At 36.2% G+C, this 10,264-nt stretch overlaps 1 protein-coding gene across 1 annotated transcript in view; it reads left to right on the top strand.

Moving 5' to 3' along the window:
• The first annotated feature begins 1,050 nt into the window (after positions 1–1,050).
• Positions 1,051–10,264, top strand: part of Nha1 (Na[+]/H[+] hydrogen antiporter 1) — a 19,218-nt gene continuing 10,004 nt past the window's right edge. The window contains 2 exon segments of the mRNA XM_011506681.1: positions 1,051–1,585; positions 4,441–4,815. Coding sequence (XP_011504983.1) covers positions 1,281–1,585; positions 4,441–4,815 — 680 coding nt within the window. The 5' untranslated portion in view covers positions 1,051–1,280.

Consider the following 10,264-nt stretch of genomic DNA (forward strand, 5'->3'; position numbering starts at 1 on the left):
GGTTACGATAAAGGCGACGACGACGACGACGACGAGGATGAGAACGACGACGACGACGACGACGAGGATGAGAACGACGACGACGACGACGACGACGACGACGAGGATGAGAACGACGACGACGACGACGACGACGACGACGACGACGACGACGACGACGACGACGACGACGACGACGACGACGACGACGACGACGACGACGACGACGACGACGACGACGACGACGACGACGACGACGACGACGACGACGACGACGACGACGACGACGACGACGACGACGACGACGACGACGACGACGACGACGACGACGACGACGACGACGACGACGACGACGACGACGACGACGACGACGACGACGACGACGACGACGACGACGACGACGACGACGACGACGACGACGACGACGACGACGACGACGACGACGACGACGACGACGACGACGACGACGACGACGACGACGACGACGACGACGACGACGACGACGACGACGACGACGACGACGACGACGACGACGACGACGACGACGACGACGACGACGACGACGACGACGACGACGACGACGACGACGACGACGACGACGACGACGACGACGACGACGACGACGACGACGACGACGACGACGACGACGACGACGACGACGACGACGACGACGACGACGACGACGACGACGACGACGACGACGACGACGACGACGACGACGACGACGACGACGACGACGACGACGACGACGACGACGACGACGACGACGACGACGACGACGACGACGACGACGACGACGACGACGACGACGACGACGACGACGACGACGACGACGACGACGACGACGACGACGACGACGACGACGACGACGACGACGACGACGACGACGACGACGACGACGACGACGACGACGACGACGACGACGACGACGACAAGGACTATGACGACGACGATAGCGGTAGCTGCGGCTTAGGCGGCCTTTCTGTCCATCCCACCTCCCACCATCCAAAGAGCAGCGGACGGCGCCTACGGCCGATCGCCGATCGGCGCTGATCAGCAGTGAGGGCTCAGCACTGGCCGCATTCGGACAAATAACCCGGTGCGTGATGAGCCTCCCGCATACCAATCGCCGGCTTCGGCTACTCGAGAACGCTCATTAAGCTAAGCATAGCACAGACAAAGTGATAGAGTGATAGAACGAGTGAGAGAGAGAGAGAGAGAGAGAGAGAGAGAGAGAGAGACCGCCTTCGTCCGGTAGTTGAAATCGCGCGGACAGGACACACCTGAGACGTTAAACGAAGATGGAAGAGCTCAGCGGCGGCAAACATCGGCGCGTGTCCATCAGCGAGCAGGTGCACCAGGGCCTAGATAACCCGAATTTCGAGCACCATCGACGCATTAGTCTTACGCCCTCGGAGCAACAGGAACCCGGGAGGAAGCGATCCATACTGCATCAGCACACGAGCGGCAGCGGCTCCGGGAGCCTCGAGAATCTTCACAGGTTCGATTTGGAGAACGGGAAGCTCTCGGTTGTGAGGAAAAAGTCCGCCTTTAGTTTGTCCAGCTCCATCAGAGATAAGGTCGAGTATTCCGAGGAACTCGAGCGGTAAGTGTCCTTGGTTGCCTATGTCTCTCTCTCTCTCTCTCTCTCTCTCTCTCTCTCTACGCGGAAGGATGGAGCTCGAGTTTTATTGTTACCCGAGAGCTGATTTGCCTGCGAATCAGCATTGTTTATCCGAGCGATTTTCCAAGTCTCGTTGTCTCGGATTTGCCGTTGTCCCTCACATTTTCATGAGCTTCCGATACTAATTCAATGGCTTTTGTTTCCGGTTAATGCTGAAAACGGAAAACGCTTGACTGCGGCTTTTACGATTTTTAAGCTCATACTTAGTAAGAGAAATATCACTGAGCTAGGCAAAACAGGTATCAGTCGAGTTTAATTGTGATTTGAAAAAATAATCGAGCCCCTGAGGCATGAAGGAAGGCCAAGCTTAATCCTGCGATCGCGTATATTGATATGCTATTGTGCGTTAAAATTCAGGTGAGCGGCTATTCCTCGATCGCTATAGTATTGATCACTCGATCGTATCGCGCGAGCAATATCAATCGTCAATCTTGAATAATAGAACGTATGTTTAAAATAGTGCTCGTGTGTACTTTTAAACGTCGAGTTGGCTGCTCATTATAACGCGAGCGCCTAATGAAATTGAGGAGAGGAGGGAGGCGCGAGGGCCTTTAACGGCCGTTATAAATTGAAAATTGCGATAAAACGACGTTCTTATGTTTTACTCTCTATTTCATTTGTAAGTCGCGCAGTTTAAATGAATGGGTGACGATGAAGCCCGTGAATAACGACACTGCGTAAGTAAATATATATTTTCGATTTTTAAGCGAGAAATAGAAAGTGCAAGATAAAGAGAATGTACTTGTGTTTGTATGTTTTCATTTGTGTATGAGAGAGATAAAGAGAGATAAAGAGAGAGAGATAGAGAGATAGAGAGATAGAGAGAGAGAGAGAGAGAGAGAGAGAGAGAGAGAGAGAGAGAGAGAGAGAGAGAGAGAGGGAGAGAGAGAGAGAGAGGGAGAGAGAGAGAGAGAGAGAGAAAGAGATAGAGAGACAGAGACCGTGGTGGTATTAGCTTATGCAAATTTGCAATGGTATATCTAGTCGGAGTCTTAAAAGTTTAACTATAATAGGGAAACACGTGATAGATGCTCGTTTAATGAAGTGACTCGATCAGTAGTGACAGTATGCCGCCATTAAAAAATAAATTCTCGGCACTCGGCGATTTGCGAACTCGCGCGAGTATGGAATTTCAAACGAGCTTTCGGCTCGCCTCGATCTCTCTCGCACACCGTGTAACTACTACCGATCGAGCTTTTGCCCGTCCTTCGTTAAATCCATTGCCACTGACTTTCCCTCTGTTCTCCTTTCGTTACCCTTCCAAGCATTTTGCTTACTTAGCCCGCGTAGAATTCTATAATTATTAATAGTGTGCGTGAGCGTGAGGCACGCGAGTGAAGCTATCGACAAAATTTCAACCTACTCTCATAATAATTACATGCTTTTTATTAGCATTTTACGTCTCGTTGGAATTAGTCGAGCTTTAAAATTCAATTGCATCGTGTGCATTATTATGCCTGCAGGAATTGTGCAGACCTTAAATAGTAATAGTAGTAATAGTATTATTATTATTATTATTATTATTAGTAGTAGTAGTAGTAGTAGTAGTAGTAGTAGTAGTAGTAGTAGTAGTAGTAGTAGTAGTAGTAGTAGTAGTAGTAGTAGTAGTAGTAGTAGTAGTAGTAGTAGTAGTAGTAGTAGTAGTAGTAGTAGTAGTAGTAGTAGTAGTAGTAGTAGTAGTAGTAGTAGTAGTAGTAGTAGTAGTAGTAGTAGTAGTAGTAGTAGTAGTAGTAGTAGTAGCAGTAGTAGTAGTAGTTGTTGTTGTTTTTGTTGTAGTAGTTGTTGTTATTGTTGTTGTTGTCGTCATACTAGTAGTAGAAGTAGTAGTAAAAGTAATAAGTGTATCGTTGAGATAATTGAGTAAATTCTTAATGTGCGTTTCGTGCGGAATTTGAAAAAGATATTTTACATCGAGAAACACGATTGCCTCTCTCTCTCTCTCTCTCTCTCTCTCTCTCTCTTATAGTATACCCAATGCCTTCCGTTGAATTTCTCCACTTACTGCATTTCGTAACTTGATAAATAACGCGCAAAGTTCAAGTTCTAATTTGTTCACGTAGAATTATATCTAATTATTACATTCGTTCGATAGGGCATGTAGAGATGAGTTTGAATGTGTGTCATGACCGCTTAATGAATCGTAAATACAATTCAATACGGCCAATAATAATTTTTGCACATTGTCAATCTTAATTGTCCCTGAAAATCAAGATGAAAGCTCAAGCAACGTCAATGTCGAAAAAACGAGTTAGTACCTACGGTGATTCGGTCCCCAAATTCCTTCTCCCAGTAAGCGAAAAACCATCTCATAGATCACCTCCGCCCATACTCCTTATAATTTACTTAGCATCGTGTCGGAAAATCTTCGTGTATCTTAAATCGAGAAAAGAAGAAAAAGAAAAAGAAAAAAAAAACAAGCGGTCCGGCTTAAAAGTAAGAGATGCGACGCGGCCGCGATCGGTATTTCAGCCGATCCGACGATTAATTAAGAGCGTTAAGCGGCGAAGCAGCGGAGCCACAAATACAAAGGCAAGAGCAAACGTACGTAGGGAGCGTCAAGCAGTCCCCGAGGTACTCGCGTTAATGAATGCATGGGTAAGGTGAAGAAAGTGAGCTTGGGAGTTAATCGATGGGGGCGGATGAAGACGAAGCTTATAGCTCGAAAGCAGCAGTCTATAAGTGGGTTGATAGAGGGGATCGATGCGCCAGTGGTGCTCGCGGCGTCGACGGCGGACGTCCGCGGGCCCAATGATCGAGCTCGGCGACACCGATTTCAGGTCCTGGCTCTACCTATTCTGCACGCGGTGCCACGGCCGGGGTGACGCCGATTCTTGGGAGCCGCCTGGCTGGCGACGAGCCTGTCCCCAGCCGTTCTGCCCGAGCTATCGGAAGTTTGCCCGGGTGCTGTGCCTCGTGCTCCTCGGGCTGCTACTTTGGGGAGTCGTCTATGCGATCATCGGGAAGGATGCGGCCCCGGGCGGGCCCCTCTTTGGCCTCGCCTGCCTGGCGATCGCGGCCCACTTTGCCGGATGGCTCGTGTCTCTGCTGAGTCTGCCGGCCCTCATCGGTATGCTGCTCACGGGGATCATCCTGCAGAACATCGGCCTCGTCGACATAGACGGCCGCTACGCCACGGTCGTGTCCGACCTCAGGTGACATTTACATCACTTTTATTTGTACTCGAGTTGCTGTCGTCCGGCGCGCGAGCCACGACGTCCGGACGTGCTGACCTTCTCCTCCTCGCGCACGCACGCACACACGCACACACGCACACACTCTCTCTATCTCTCTCTCTTATGTTGCCATTCATCTTTCAAATCCATGTGCAGACGTAACTTTCTAGGCTCGTTTTTTCACTTACACATCGTGCAAGCGCTTCATTCTATTAAATCACTCAAGCTCATCCTATTTCATAATATTTCACATTATTATAACAAATCGCCTGCTCAAAGAAACAAAAAATAGAAAAGCTACTTACGGTAATTACAAAAAATCTCTATCTCTATCGCACGACGGGATTCACGTTTTTTGTCATAACTCGTAAACTCCGTAAACTGTCCAATAAAGTCTCGTTAAATAATAAAATACCGTCTTAAATGAAGAATCGTTGAGTTGCGAAAGTATGGACGGGCATCGGCGAACTATCCTTGGAGCTTAATTAATTAGCCTTTCCATTGGCCCCACTTGTTCCTGGGGCATATGCTCTCCTAGAACTTTAGGCAACAATGAGCGACTTTGTTTCTTCCAAGTCCATCTGTAGAAGAGCAACGATTATTGCGAAACAACTGTCCTAGTCATTAATACTTATGGTATCCAGTTATCGATAGATCCACTTCTCTCTAATTAGCACACGAATTCTTACGTTCGATCAATGAAATTAAAAAAACGCTACCCCCTCTAGACTCATACGATTCCTTAAATCAAATATGAAGCGAAGGTTTATCGCGCGAAAATAATAATCAATTCGACGTTATAGGCTAGGGGTGTTATCAAAGTTTTATCAAACAAAATTATTAAAAAGTAATATTTTTCATTAGTTTGGTTGGCCAAGCGTATTGTAAAGCCAACGTATTGGCTTCTTGCATTACCATCATAATTATCAATGGTAATATCTATTATAATTATAATCATTCTATTGCGTATGTTGAGCTAATTCGGATATACTTGGATGTACTTCTCTTAGCTCATATAAATATTTCAGGGTTATTGGCCCTACTTTCCAAGTGCGTAAAATCATTCCACTAGAATCTATAAGAAGCTATCGTGAAAACTTTACTCAATGTATTTCTTTTAACTTTTCATGCTGCACGTAATGCAAAAAAGTGATTGTTAATGATTAAATAAATGCTTCCATAGCAACATTATTAAGTACAATTACAATTACAAACATATTGTGCAAAAGAATTAAATAATTCTCGCGGACAAATTTACCTGCTGCTCAAGTGAAGAAACGACGGAGTCTACAATAAAATTTTACTACCGACATTAAAAGCGTCATGCAGAATGCAACAAAATTATTATCAAACCGGAGCAATTTATAACCAGTACTCTTTCAATTAAATATCGCTTTTTATAAACAAACAATCCATTGTTTTCATTAATTTCACCTGTTTTTCAATTACTACGATTATTATGAAGTCAGTAGATCAAGCTAAAATGAAAAGATAGATAGATGTATACAAAATTAATTGAATTTTATAATTGATACTTTTTTATTTATTTATTTATTTATTTCTACTACTATTGTTATTATTATTGTTATTATTATTATTATTATTATTATTACTATTATTAATATTAATATTATTATTATTAATATTAATATTATTATTGTTGTTGTTGTTGTTGTTATTATTAATATTAATATTATTATTATTAATATTAATATTATTATTATTAATATTAATATTATTATTATTAATATTAATATTATTATTATTAATATTAATATTATTATTATTAATATTAATATTATTATTATTAATATTAATATTATTATTATTAATATTAATATTATTATTATTAATATTAATATTATTATTATTAATATTAATATTATTATTATTAATATTAATATTATTATTATTAATATTAATATTATTATTATTAATATTAATATTATTATTATTAATATTAATATTATTATTATTAATATTAATATTATTATTATTAATATTAATATTATTATTATTAATATTAATATTATTATTATTAATATTAATATTATTATTATTAATATTAATATTATTATTATTAATATTAATATTATTATTATTAATATTAATATTATTATTATTAATATTAATATTATTATTGTTGTTGTTGTTGTTGTTGTTGTTGTTGTTGTTATTTTTTTATTCAACAACTTTGCGGCTTGTAAACAATGGTTTTTTTTTTAATCAAGTCTACAGAAACAAGATACAGAGAAAAATGATCGAACTACGGACACTTCTTAATGCATATTATTTTCAAGTACATATTATATTTTATTGGATAATTATAGCAACTATGACAAAATGAGTTTTATACTTTCTTTCTTTTTATACATGGATTTTAATAATGATCTAATATTCTATCTAAATTACATTTTACTTTCATTTGTTTAAATAATAAATGTAGATGAATAATTGTGTTATTACTGGCATAGGAGTTAAATTGAATGTAATTGATTATATACGAGTACTATTATAATTGGTATACGGAATGTATATTCCGATAGTGATGCCAAGCATTATTTATAATTTATTATTTAGTGTTATTACGGAATGCGTGTGTTTTTTTTTTGTTTTTTTTTTTGTTTTTTTTTGTTTTTTTTTTGTTTTTTTTTTTTTTTTTTTTTTTTTTGTCTTTTTGTGGTATCAGAATAATGTATATAAAAATATAATGGACGAATGACTCTACATTTATTGTCATTACTTGCCTATGGTATCTTAAATAAATCAAATTTCAAATACTGAACTTTCTTCATTATTCCATAATTATATTAAGTTAATAGATTATTTACAATGTAAATGTATTATTACAATAGTGCAAGTAATATTGATGGAGAAAAAAGACAATGATTTCGAAGATGTAAATAAATATTATCGGAAACATAGGTTATACATAAAGCAAATAAAAAATTTTTATGAATTTGAAAGTACTTTGGGTAAAATCATTTTAATATAAAGGAAATGTACTCGCTTCAACTTAATATACATAATTTGAACGGTAAAGACTTTGACTTTGATATTATTGATGAATGTAACTATATTATAATACAACTAGTGTTGACAGTGTAAAGCTGTAGGTGTACTCATTTAATCAGATGCAACCGACTGATTTAGTATAATAAACTGAATGTAGTAGTACCGTTAATTTTTACCGATATAAACAATAAATTATTTACCTAACATTCAGTTTATGGTAAAAACTATTCTGAAATCTCAATATTATACAACCATAATAACTTTATATTTAACTTTAAAGTTGCTCTAACATATAATTTAACTCATTAAATATCCAATACATTTTGTGTGTGTTTGTTTGTTTGTTTGTTTGTTTGCTTGTGTGTGGGTGTGTCGTAGGAAGGAGGAAAGAGGGTATCCTTGTATATACACAATGGTATCGTGAAATAAAAGATGCTGTGAATTTATATTACAATGTTCATCATGTATGACTATTGTATTCAATATTGTTGTTTATCTGAGTTATTTATTATTGTTTTAAACATTCTTATGTCGATTGATTTATCGTAATTATTTGTTATTTTTTACAAAATAAAAAACGATTGCGTACTAGACAGTAAATAAATTCTTCATTTCAGTGTAATATATTTAAAAGCTTCAAAAAACAAGGATAGAAGTTTTCTTGTTTTCAATATTTCGCTATTTGCTTTTTAGGATAAAATAATGAAATGTAATTTTCTTTTACATACAAATTACTTATTTTCGCTCTAGTACTATTACTTCCACATATAAAAAATGAATGAGTATGCTATAATATTGAGTATTATGTAACTAAATAAACTATAAATAACTATAAATTATATATTATATAACTCATAGTGATATATATATATATATATATATATATATAGGTATTGAGTGTGAAGGATGGGGGAGGGGAGGGGAGAATAAAAATGAATCTTTAAAAATAACGAATAATTGGCTCAAAAATTTGCGTCTGATAAAATTTTAATATTACAACGTTCTTAATTTAATATCCTTTTCCTTTTTATATTATTTCATTAAAATTTTTTTTTTATTAAAATTCTGACACATAATAAAACTATTTATTTATTAATAATTATGAGAAAATCGTAACGTCTTTATTATATGAATGATATGAAGCGACTAATGTTATTAAGTAAAGTTGTATAACACATAAATTATAAATAAAAATATTAAAATACGAAAAGTTCATGCATATAATGTAAATTATAAAATTAAATTCAAAGTACCGACAATTATCTTATAATACAATTATTTCTTCTCGTGTTATATCTTAAATAAAATTTAATATATAAATTTATTAAATATATAGGTTTTTTATTAATTAATCTTCCTTTTTTTTTTTTTTTTTTTTTTATATGTCAAATACATATAATTCGTATAATTCGAATTTGTTTTAAGACCTTTCTGACAAAATACGACGTTTTCTTCGTATGAAAATGTAATTAAATTTTTAACAAATAAATTCATAATATTCTTACTTTGAGAATGAAAATTCAAAATTTCTTCTAATCGACTGTGATTATCAGGCGCGCGTAATTTTGCCTTTGGATTTTAAACGTAATTCTAACAAAACTAAACAGTTAAATTCCCATTAATATGTTATTTATGGCATTGGACGGAAATTTAACATTCAATGATATTTTTTTCACAAATCAGTTAACTTATTAATGCACTACTAAAAGACTTACATTACAACTACTAATTATAAAAATAAATGCATTAATACATTTTCAAAGGCCGTACATAAGGCCAAAGTAACTAAATCAAATCAGTAAATTCCTAGGAAATTTCTTTATGTACCCGAATGCATCATGTGCTATTATTATTTTTATTTAACAATCAAGAATTGCACGATAAAATAATAATGTCATTTAATTAAAAGATAGGTATGTAGATAATAAATTAATGTTTTAATTAATTTCTTTATATTATTCTATTAAATTACTGTTGCAATGTGTGGTTTTATAAAGTAAAATAAATCGATTGCTTTGCTTCCATATTTTACATTCGTGAGCAATACTTTTAGTTTAAATGCCTTTAGAGCTATCAGTATTTCTATATTATTACTATAAGACTTTGTTGAATAATATTGTAATAAATGTTTGTCGCGCAGTTAATTTATAAATTATTAGTATAATGAAAGACGACTATTGAATTTAAATAAACTTGTACTTGAATTCGCCATCGTGCAAATTGTAATTAATTTACTTTTAATTTGATTTTAATTTTAACGACTGTTATTATTTTTGATTATCTTTATTAGGCATTATGTCACACGAGTAAATAATATTGATTTTGATACTATATAAATCCTATAAACAGTTTAGTTACTTTATAAGTACTTAAATTATTACGTACGATCTTCCAGCATATAAAGCAAAATTTT

Source organism: Ceratosolen solmsi, unplaced genomic scaffold, assembly GCF_000503995.2.
Source record: "Ceratosolen solmsi marchali unplaced genomic scaffold, CerSol_1.0 scaffold10, whole genome shotgun sequence".
Lineage (NCBI taxonomy): Eukaryota > Metazoa > Arthropoda > Insecta > Hymenoptera > Agaonidae > Ceratosolen > Ceratosolen solmsi.